Source organism: Mesocricetus auratus, unplaced genomic scaffold (assembly GCF_017639785.1).
Source record: "Mesocricetus auratus isolate SY011 unplaced genomic scaffold, BCM_Maur_2.0 Super-Scaffold_100014, whole genome shotgun sequence".
Lineage (NCBI taxonomy): Eukaryota > Metazoa > Chordata > Mammalia > Rodentia > Cricetidae > Mesocricetus > Mesocricetus auratus.
In genome coordinates this window covers 23,992,252-24,002,634 of record NW_024429197.1, presented here as the reverse complement: position 1 = coordinate 24,002,634, position 10,383 = coordinate 23,992,252, and the positions used below count along the sequence as shown (strand labels likewise).

The window sequence follows — 10,383 nt, the reverse complement described above, 5'->3', positions numbered from 1 at the left end:
AGCACGAACCATAGAGAAATCCTGTCTTGAAGGAAAAAAAAATTAAAGTAAGTCAAGTGTGGCGTGGCACACAGCTTTAATCCAGTATCCTGGAGGCAGAGGCAGGCGGGTCCGAGTTAGTGGCCACTCAGTGAGTTCCATCTAGAGCTCCTTTATGAGACCCTGACTCAAGAAACAACAAAGAAAGATTAAGGCAAGCTGGGCAGCACGGACCTGCTTCTTGGAATACTGAGGCAGGAATATAGAAAGTGCAAGAAGTGATTGAAGCCGGGCGTTGGTGGCACACGCCTTTAATCCCAGCACTCGGGAGGCAGAGGCAGGCAGATCTCTGTGAGTTCGAGGCCAGGCTGGACCGACAGCCTCCAAAACAGAGAAACCCTGTCTCATAAAAAAAAAAGAAGTGATTGAATTTATTCCTTGAATGGCCAGCCTGGGCAACTTAATGAGGCCCTGTCTCAAATTTCAAATGTAAAAAGCCGAGGATATGGCTCAATGGTAGAGTACTTGCTTAGTGTGTGCAATGCCCTCAGTTCAGCACCAGAATGTAAATACAAAATTAAAAAAATTAGAAGCACACCTCAAATTTCTAATAAAGTAAATTCCATGCCAGCCAGGTTTGGTGGTGCATGCCTATAATCCTAGCACTAAGGAGACTGAGGCAGAATTACCTCAAGTTCAAAGCCAGCATGGTTTATGTATCAAGTTCTAGACCAGGCTGGACTACATAGTAAGACCATATCCCCTCCCAGAAAATTGAACTTGAAGACTCATGTTCCTCTATCTCAGTGTCCTGAACACAAAATACTTAGGCCTGCATCTCCTCCTGCTGAAGTCAGGGCCTCACATGGCTCACGCTGGCTTCAAATATGCGACAGAGGATAATCTTGAACACCTGATCTTGCTACCTTCACTTCTTCAAGGGCTGGGATTGCAGGTGTGTGCCACACCTGCTCCAAATGTGATTGATCACTATTGCCATGATAAAAACTCATGACCAAGACCACCACCCTGCTCCAAATGTGGTTGATCACTATTGCGGTGATAAACTCATGACCAAGAACATTTATAAAGTAATCTGGAGCCAGGCATTGGTGGCGCACGCCTTTAATCCCAGCACTTGGGAGGCAGAGGCAGGCAGATCTCTGTGAGTTCGAGGCCAGCCTGGTCTACAAGAGCTGGTTCCAGGACAGCCTCCAAAGCTACAGAGAAACCATGTCTCAAAAAAAAAAAACAAAAATAAAGTAATCTGGGGCTCACAATACCAGAGTTCCTGCCCCCAGGAGGTAGGAGAGAAAGCACACTGGGAATGGAATGGACTTGACACGTGAGTGACAGACACACCTCCTAATCATTCGCAGAGTTCCACCAGCTGAGTACCAAATATTCAAATGCATGGGCCATTCTCCTTCAGACCATGGGGATAGAGAGAAGGATTGACAAAACAATTCAGCCAAAAAATTGCCAAACTTGTAAGACAAGAAATCTTATATTAAAATTTATTAAACCTCATACAGAGTATAATCATACAGAACCAACCACTGTATTGCTTAGAGATGGATTCATATGTAATAAAGACAATAGCAGCAGCTTTACCAAGATCCAAGAGTGGTTACAACTATGAAGGATTAAAAGAAAAAAAAGACTCAAACACAAATGAATTAACTCAAGTGACCTTAAAAAGGAAATAAATGTTCTTTAAAGTGCATCATAGATAAACTTTCACTTGGGGTGTAGCTTGGTGCTAGTAGTTGGCATTCCTGAAGTCCTGGTTTCTCCCCAGCACCATCCCTGTGTAGTTAGTTGGTGTACACCTGTAATCCTTGGATATAGAATAAATTAAATGTCATCCCTGGTGACATACTGAGCTCAGAGCCAGCTTGGCCACATAAGACCTTGTTCATACAATTTTCATATATGGGCCTGCAACATGATTCAGTGGGTAGTAAAGTTGCTTGCCATCAAACCTGAAGACCTGAATTTGATCCCTGGGGCCTACATAACAGGAGTGAAACTGTAAGCTGTCATCTGACCTCCATTCATACACTCTGGTACACATAAAGGCAAAATGCAAAAAAAATTTAAGACATTTTCATATACGGTAGACATCACAATAAAGAGGAAATCCTGAGTGCCGGCTTTCCCGGTTTTCCACCACACCAGGCTAACACACCACTTCTAACAGTGGCTTCTCACATCCACAGGCTGGCCACAGGCTCTCTGGTTCATCCTTGACAAGCATTAGCAGAGAGAGAGCTCTCATCTTGCATCCTAACAATCTGGTCTTCTGGTCTCCCACGTGTGGAAGATGGGAAAGCCACCAGTCCTGGCCCATTGTTCCCCAAATGGCTTGCTCCATAGAAGAGGCTGGCACTTACCCAGGAGCAAGAGACTCACATGGTACCCCTAACTCAGTTGCCTGGACCTAGTCAGTGGAGCCCCTCTTAATTTTTAAAATAACATCCACACAGAATGTTTGTTCTCATACTGCTTTGGCGATTAGTGGCCCAGTCAGTGACCATGCAGAACAGAGCCAGGCATAGCTACTGGGCTTTCCCAGAGGCCCAGGATAAGTCTGGGTCTGCAGAGCACCTCCTGTCTTTACTGAGCATGCTCACAAGCTTTTTAACAGTCAGGGTGACTTTGCCTGTAACTCCTCAGTGCCATGGATGCTCAACCAAGTGCATGTCCAGGAATGATGCATGGCTAAGCCTCGGTGGTTAAGGTCTGGCTCAGACACCGAGAGGCCTGTTCTTCCTGGTATGTCCTTTGGCTGTCCCTGCACCCCCCATGTCCTGTATTGTGGAGACTTGTGAGCTGACTCCTGAGCATCTAGGTAGGCCCAACATGGTCCCTTAAATGTAAGATGGAGTCACCTGTCCAGGACTGGGCCTAGGTCTACAGAACACCTATGAAAGGTGCCAGCTCTTAGGGAAGAAACCAGCTTTGGGGGCATACAGATATTTGTGGTTCTGGCTCTGCCACTGGGTGACTTGGCCAAGTGCCTATCTTTCCCTTTTTTCAATTTAATAAACCTTTATTGGACTCCCACAAAAATACATGAATTAAGGCCAAGCTAGTTTCTATTAGCTTAATGCTCAGTAAAATAGCCAATTGAATCCACAAGTGGAGTTCTAGACAGCCAGGATGAGTTACCAGGATAGTTATTGTCCCTCAAAACCAGAGGGCAGGGTAGAGAAGGCAACCTGAAGCCAGGTGGGTGCTCACATATGTAACTCCTGAAGATAGTGCTAGTCAGCCTGGGCTACACAGTGAAATCCTTTCTCAACAGCAAAACAAATGCCAACAAGATGGTTCATGAGGGAAAGGTACTTGCTGCCAAGACTAACAACCTGAGTTCAATCCCAGAGACCCACGTGCTGGAAGATGATCACTGACTCCCAAAAGTTGTCCCTGACCTCCACATATGTGTACACAATAAATATGCTTTTTAAAATACATAAATAAAAATCTGCAACCTGGTCCCTGGGCCAGCTAAGGAAGTTACGGTGGGATTTGTCCCTAAACCATCTCATAAACAGCCTAAACACTGCTTTTATTAGGGACACTCAAAGCCAAGGTATAGGAGGGATAACATCAAGGGAAGCATGTGATGCGGCCCAAGGCAACACATTTCCATGATGGGCACTGCTTCACGACCAACCTTGAAGGGTGTGTCTGCAGGCTGCTTGGGAGGTCTCCCCGCACTGTGCTACCGGGATGAACGAGGAGAGGGAAATCACTGCCTGCCTCTCTCCTATCCCCCCTTCATTGAAATTTCTTTCCCCCATTAGTATTAGTTTCCTTGGTTTTGGTGGCCCCATGGAATGCCAGATGTCATGTTCTATAGTGGGGCATTCCATCGAAGACTTGGGAAGAGAAACTCTAGGCGTATGGGTGGTGAAGGCCAGAGAGTCTGATGAAGTGCATTGATGTGTCCAGTACCTTCTAGCACTGAGATATCTTCCCCATGGTCTGGCCCTGGAAAACATGAAGACCCAGGGAGAGATCATGGGTTTCATGGAACAGGCATGAGAGTTTCCTGCTGGGGATTGATAGAAGAGCTTTCTAATTAAGGCCAATCTATGGCTCCATCTTCTCATCTGGCTAAGTGGCAGAAACCAGTAATCCCTGGAAGGTGAGGGACCAGATTTTGAAGAATCCACGATGGTGTCAAGAGCTTCATGTGGGCTTCCCCACCACTTCCTGTCTCCAGCTGAATTTTCACCTGCCCCAGAGATGACCTGGTCTCGGGCAACAGAGTCTTGGGTTAGAGAATCCAGGAAAGGGAGCTAAAGCCCCTGACCAGGAGGAAGAGGACCAGCTGTCTGTCCATATGTCTGTCCACTGTTGGCCTGAGGCATCGGGAGTTCTGGCATGCGCTGATGAGTTTTTTGGTGTTGCTTGAGATGGTCGGATCTCATGAACTGTCGGCCACACACTTTGCATTTATGTGGTCGATCTTTGGTGTGGATCCGTCTATGTCGTCCAAGCTCATCAGAGCGGAAGAAAGACCATGTACAGCCCTCCCACTCACATATGAAGGGCTTCTCACCTAGGGAGTAAAAAGGGAGAATTAAATTGAGTAGGAAAAGCTATGGTGGGAAGGAAGAGATCTAGTTCTAACGACAGAACCCACAAGGTTGAGAAATCACCAGGGAAGACAAAGGAACCAGTGTGAGGCAGGACCACCAGATGGGATGGCAAGTTAGTGAGACTAGGAAGGCTTGGCAACAAGCTTGGGAGAGAAAGTCAATCCCAAGCAATCTCAAATCAGTGGTCCTGCATTAAAAACAAGGGGGGGGGCTGACAATTGGCTCAGTGGTAAAGAGCATTTGTTGCTCTTGCAGAGGACTCGGGTTCAATTCCCAGCACCGACATGGTGGCTTACAGCCATCTGTTTAACTGTAGCTCCAGGGGATCCAAGCCTTCTTCTGGCCTCCATGGGCACCAGGAATGCATGTAGTATACAGACATGAGGGCAATAATTACCAATTCACATTATAACAATTCTACAAAGAGCTTTTTCCACCCCAAACCTCATTTACCTGTGTGTTTGCGTTGATGACTCACAAGGTGAGAGCGCTTGGTGTAAGCTTTTCCACAGTTGCTGTACGAGCAGAGGTAAGGCCTTGGAACTGGAGATGGCTTCCCGGGCGCCCTTCCTGGAACACTGGGGTTCTCTGTCCCTTGTGGAACAGGTGTAGACTGTTCACGTACAAAAGGTTCTCCCTGGCCACTTGGCTGGGTCACGAGTGAGTCCTGGGATTGTAAAGTGGGCAATGACGGGAGCCTAGCTGGGGGCATCCCCAGGCTACAGTGGTTTAAGTGCAACATCTGATCCATAGGGGGCGGCATGGCATGGGTCCCAGCAGGAGGCATGCCTGGAACCAACAATATTCCTGTGGTAGCAGGTACTGTCGTGGGCACAGAATATGACAGTGGTGGCACACTGCTGTGGGCCATTACTGGGACTCCACTGGAAGTGGAGCCTGACAGGCCACTATGAGGCATCATATTCTCACTGAAGGCTATGGCCACTCCCAGAGTACCTGGACTCCCTAAGGACATCATGTGGGATCCTGTGTCCATCACCCTCCCTGGCTGGTGGTTAGACTGTGGCGGACAATACATCTGAGAAGGTGCAGGAGTCAGCTGGGAGGAGTACATGGCACCATGTTCAGGTAGTGACATAATGATCCGCGACTCCCCTTCACCCTCGTTCTGCCTGGATAACATATAAGACCTGGACATATTTGGTAAGTGTTGAGTGGCCAGTGGCTGATGAACTCCATTGTTTCCAGAAGGTATCGACATATGCAACATTGATGTTGATGTCTCATTATCCTAAAAGAAAGATCATGTGAAAGGAAGTCCCCCTTCGCTCCTCTTCTAAGTTCCACACATATCTCCACCCCACGCCAAGAAGCGGGCCACGGAACTGACCATGAGTCAACAAAAGAATTTTAACTGGAGAAAGAGTTACCCACTGTTTCATTCTCTACCTCAGGCTGGCTGGGATTCACTGTGTAGCTGAGGGGGTTGCCTACTTCCATCAATCCCCCTGCCTCATGCTGTTGCTAAGGTTTAGGCATGAGTTACTATCCCAGACTTACAAATGGTATATTCATCAAGGAACCTAAACTAGTTTTGATTACTGGCCATTGTGATATTTGGGTCTTTTAGGGTGGAGTTCCATCTGTGAGAGTTTATCATCTTATTGGAATTTTGTACGGTTATGGAGCTTGTCATATCTCCAATGACAACAGGGATGTCAAACTGTCAATTCTCAGCTTTCCTGGACTCCAGAATGGGTACAAGATTAAGCCCAGAGCTAGCCAGTCATTGGTGGCACACGCCTTTAATCCCAGCACTAGGGAGGTAGAGGCAGAGGCAGGATGATCTCTGTGAGTTTCAGGACAGCCTCCAAAACAATGCAGAGAAATCCTGTCTCAAAAAACCAGAGGGGCTGGGTGGTGGTGGCGCACACCTCTAATCCCAGCACTAGGGAGGCAGAGGCCGGGCTGGACGAATAGCATCCAAAACAATACAGAGAAACACTGTCTCGTAAAACCAAAAAAAAAAAAAAAAAAAAAAAAAACCGAGCCGGGGAGCCCAGAGCTGGGGAAGATGTTTCAGTGAATAAAACTTTTACCACACAAACTCAATCCCACAGATCCTATGTAAATCCAGGCTCAATAACAAGAGTATCTGTAACTTAATGATATACATACAAAAATTTTAAAAACTATAGAAACCTTTCTTCCTGCACGTGGGTTCCAGGGATTGAACTCGGATCATTAGGCTTGGCAGCGCGCACCTTTACCTGCTGAGCCATCCCAAACCTCCTTTGTATCTGAGCAAATACTAGCTGTGCCTAATTGTTAAGCACTGTTTCATTAATGGTGCATGGAATGAGTCATTTTTATGCATGTGAAGATTTTGCTATTGACGATTCAAAATACTAATGACTCGATACTTTTAAATTAAACTTCAAGTTAGATTAAGGACTTCAGTGTAGTCAGAATACTAATGTGACTATTAGTCATTTGTGTTACATTAGAAATTTTAAGAGAATTCCATTGTTGGCACATCCATAACCTAACAGAAATAATTTTTTGAGATGATTTTTCTGTGTAGCTTTGTAGACCAGCCTGGCCTCAAACTCAAGAGATCCGCCTGCCTCTGTGAGTTTGAGGCCAGCCTGGTCTACAGAGCAAGTTCCAGGACAGCCTCCAAAGTTACACAGAGAAACCCTCGAAAAGACAAAAAAAAAGAACCTCCTTTTAAGGTAGCCAAGGATAGTGGCACACGCCTTTGATCCCTGTGGTTGGGAGGCAGAGGTAGGCTGATTTCTTTGAGGTCCAGGATAGCCAGACTATGTAAAGAGATAGTCTCAAAAAAAAAGGAAGGAAGGAAGAGGAAAGGATGTGTGGGGGATTATTTATTTTGACAGGGTTTCTGTGCAGCCCTGGCTGTCCTGAACTCTAGACCAGGCTGGCCTCACACTCAAAGATCCTCCTGTTTGCCTGGCATGTGTTTATGGATTTGGTGTTCACCACCCCTGCCTGGCTGTACCTGCACCTCTCATTTTCCAGTCCTTCACAGGCACCTACTGTCACAGGCACAGCACTTCAAGTAGACTAGCCTGTGTCCAAAACTCAAGATACCCTAACCACAATCCCAGTCTGTCTCAGAAAATCTCATTCCACATACCCAAACCTGCCAGTGAGAAGTCTGCCGGGCTATCCTCGGCTATTCCCACCACCTAGATCTAAGTACAGCTGTGTTTTTGTATCCACAGGGAACTGAGCCCACGGTCTCATCCACTGATATTCAGGTTCCTTGGATAAACTAGTGTCTGCTTTCAAGTTTGTACAAATTCCCTTTATACCTTTTTTTTTTTTTTTTTGGTTTTTCGAGACAGGGCTTCTCTGTGGCTTTGGAGGCTGTCCTGGAACTCACTCTGTAGACCAGGCTGGTCTCGAACTCACAGAGATCCGCCTGCCTCTGCCTCCCGAGTGCTGGGATTAAAGGCGTGTGCCACCAACACCCGGCCCTTCCCTTTATATCTTAAATCACCTTTTGACTACTTATTTTATACGGTGTCACCACAAGAGCTGTGTGCTTGCAGAACCCTCAGACACAATCACCAGTTCTGGTTGTCTTCAAAACTCCCTATGTTCAGTTTCTCCTTCTCTACCGTGTGTTAACTGTGCCCGCCATTTTAACTCGAACCTGGATCTTCACGACAGCTTTCTAATTATTGCCTTGAAGCCAGCATCCCTATTCTCTAACAGCACTACTGAGTGAGTGAGTTAAAAGGCTTTCATTTTGTTGTTATTGTTGTTGTTACTATGGACAGGTGTGGTCCTACACACATTTAATCCAAGCAAAAATAAACTGGGCATGGTGGCCTTAATCCCAGCACTGGGGAGGCAAAAGCAGACCAGTCTCTGTGTCTGAGGCTAGTCTCTACATAGCCCATGTCTAGAGACCCTGTCTCAAATAAGATTATTAAATTATTTTTCTGAAGTGGGACATGGGCTGGTCGGTGGTGTACGCCTTCAATCCCTGTGAGATTTCATCTAGTCTACAAAGCAAGTTCTAGGACAGCTGGAACCATTACAGAGGAAACCCTGTGTCAAAACAAAACAAAACAAAAAACCCCAAAAAACCCAAAACCCACGAAAAATTGTGAGTCCCAGCACTCGGGAGGCAGAGGCAGGTGGATTCTGAGTCTGAAGCCAGTCTGGTCTACAGAGTGAATTTCAGGACAGTCACGGATACACAGATAACCCATCTTTAAACAACCCCCCAATTACACTATAATCAGTAAAGTCTGGCAAAGGGCTCCAATAAATACATTTCCTCTCCGTCCTTCCCATGATACACAAATTCCTCTTTGCAATCACTCAAATGCCTGCTCTATAGAATGAGTTCCAGGAGAACCAGGGCTGCACAGAGAAAATGTCTTTGACCCCCCCTCTCCCCTGCAAAATTAACTCACGCTATAATCAGTGGAGTCTGGCAAAGGGTGCCAGTAAGTAACGTTTTTCTTCCCCACCCTTCCCATGGCACGCAAGGCTGAGTCGAACCGCCCCACCTTCACTAAAAAACCTCCCTAAACAAATCCCCCACCCTTCACCACCACCACCACGCGGCAGCACCCTAGGGTGGACCACAGACTCACCGTGGGAGACTGGTGCGCCGCCTGCCACCTATCTTCCTGCTCCATGTCGGTCCAGGCCCAGCTTCAGACCACAGGGGAGGCTGACCCGACTGGTGCCGTCACAGGCAAGTGTCTCAACGCCACAATCCCTGGGGCGTGGAGCTTCTAATTGCTTCGGAGCCTGGGCGGAGTCAAGGCCGTCCACCCAGTACCCTCCCACTCGACGCTCATCCAATCCCACAACTCCTTAGAAGGCCTTTTGTTTTGTTTTGTTTTGTTTTCCTGTCTGTCTTGGAACTTGTGCTGTAGACCAGGCTGACCTTGAACTCACAGAGATCCACCTGCCTCTGCCTCCCAAATGCTGGGATTAAAGGCGTGAACCACCACCGCCGGCCTGAACTTTACCACTTTTTTTTTTTTTTTTTTTTTTTTTTGGTTTTTCGAGACAGGGTTTTGGAGCCTGTCCTGGAACTCGCTTTGTAGACCAGGCTGGCCTCGAACTCACAGAGATCCACCTGCCTCTGCCTCCTGAGTGCTGGGATTAAAGGCGTGTGCCACCAACGCCCGGCGAACTTTACCACTTTTTAAAAACACTGTGTCTGCTCTTCTTTACCTACATCCTCCAACCTACAGTCTGAGCAACTGTTTAACCCAAAGCCGTGATGCAGAAACCACGATCTGAGACTCAGCCAATAAGTCGCTTTGACCTCAGAGTGGAGAAACTGAAAAGTCTTGGTGACAGAGGCAGGGCAAACGCACAGCTTCTGTTGACAGAAGGGACGCCACTATCTCTCCAGACCCAAACAGAAGGCTTTTATAGGGAAGGATGGATGGCTCCTGCTAAGACTGGGCACTTCTGTTTTTTCTGAAGTTCAGATGCCCCACAACACAATTTGGGTGGTGTGTTGGCACTGATTCTCTGTAACTCCATTCCAGGAGACTGGATGCCCTTTTCTGATTTCCTAGAGCTCCAGGTATCAACGTGGTACACACACATATGCAGGCAAAGCTCTCATAAACACAAAAATAAATGTAAAAATATTTTTTAGAGAGAAATAAACCAGGCAGAAAGTTCTCTGAGTTTAAGACTATCCTGGTCTATATATTGAGTTCCCTGATGGTGAGGGCTACAACAGTGAGACTCTGTCTCAAAAATAAAATTTAACTTTTGAATCTGGGCATAGTGGCACACCTGTAACTTGAGTGTTTGGGAG

General features: G+C 46.8%; 1 protein-coding gene across 1 annotated transcript; it reads right to left on the bottom strand.

Annotated features, from left to right (window-relative positions):
- Positions 1 to 1,482: 1,482 nt before the first annotated feature.
- Positions 1,483 to 9,357, bottom strand: Klf17 (Kruppel like factor 17). Its single transcript, XM_005083939.2, has 3 exons — positions 9,191 to 9,357; positions 5,046 to 5,844; positions 1,483 to 4,552 (listed from the first exon to the last, which is right to left on the bottom strand). Exons 1-3 carry the CDS (start codon positions 9,233 to 9,235, stop codon positions 4,290 to 4,292), a joined length of 1,107 nt encoding a protein of 368 aa, XP_005083996.1. The 5' UTR covers positions 9,236 to 9,357; the 3' UTR covers positions 1,483 to 4,289.
- Between the last annotated feature and the right edge of the window lie 1,026 nt (positions 9,358 to 10,383).

Bases quoted from the DNA above. Each gene is read 5' to 3' on its own strand.
- Klf17 (XM_005083939.2), bottom strand. From the start codon at position 9,235: ATGGAGCAGGAAGATAGGTGGCAGGCGGCGCACCAGTCTCCCACG. The intron at 5,845-9,190 runs GTGAGTCTGTGG...TCTTTCTTTTAG, and splicing joins CGGCGCACCAGTCTCCCACG to GATAATGAGACATCAACATC. The intron at 4,553-5,045 runs GTAAATGAGGTT...TTTACTCCCTAG, and splicing joins TCATCAACGCAAACACACAG to GTGAGAAGCCCTTCATATGT.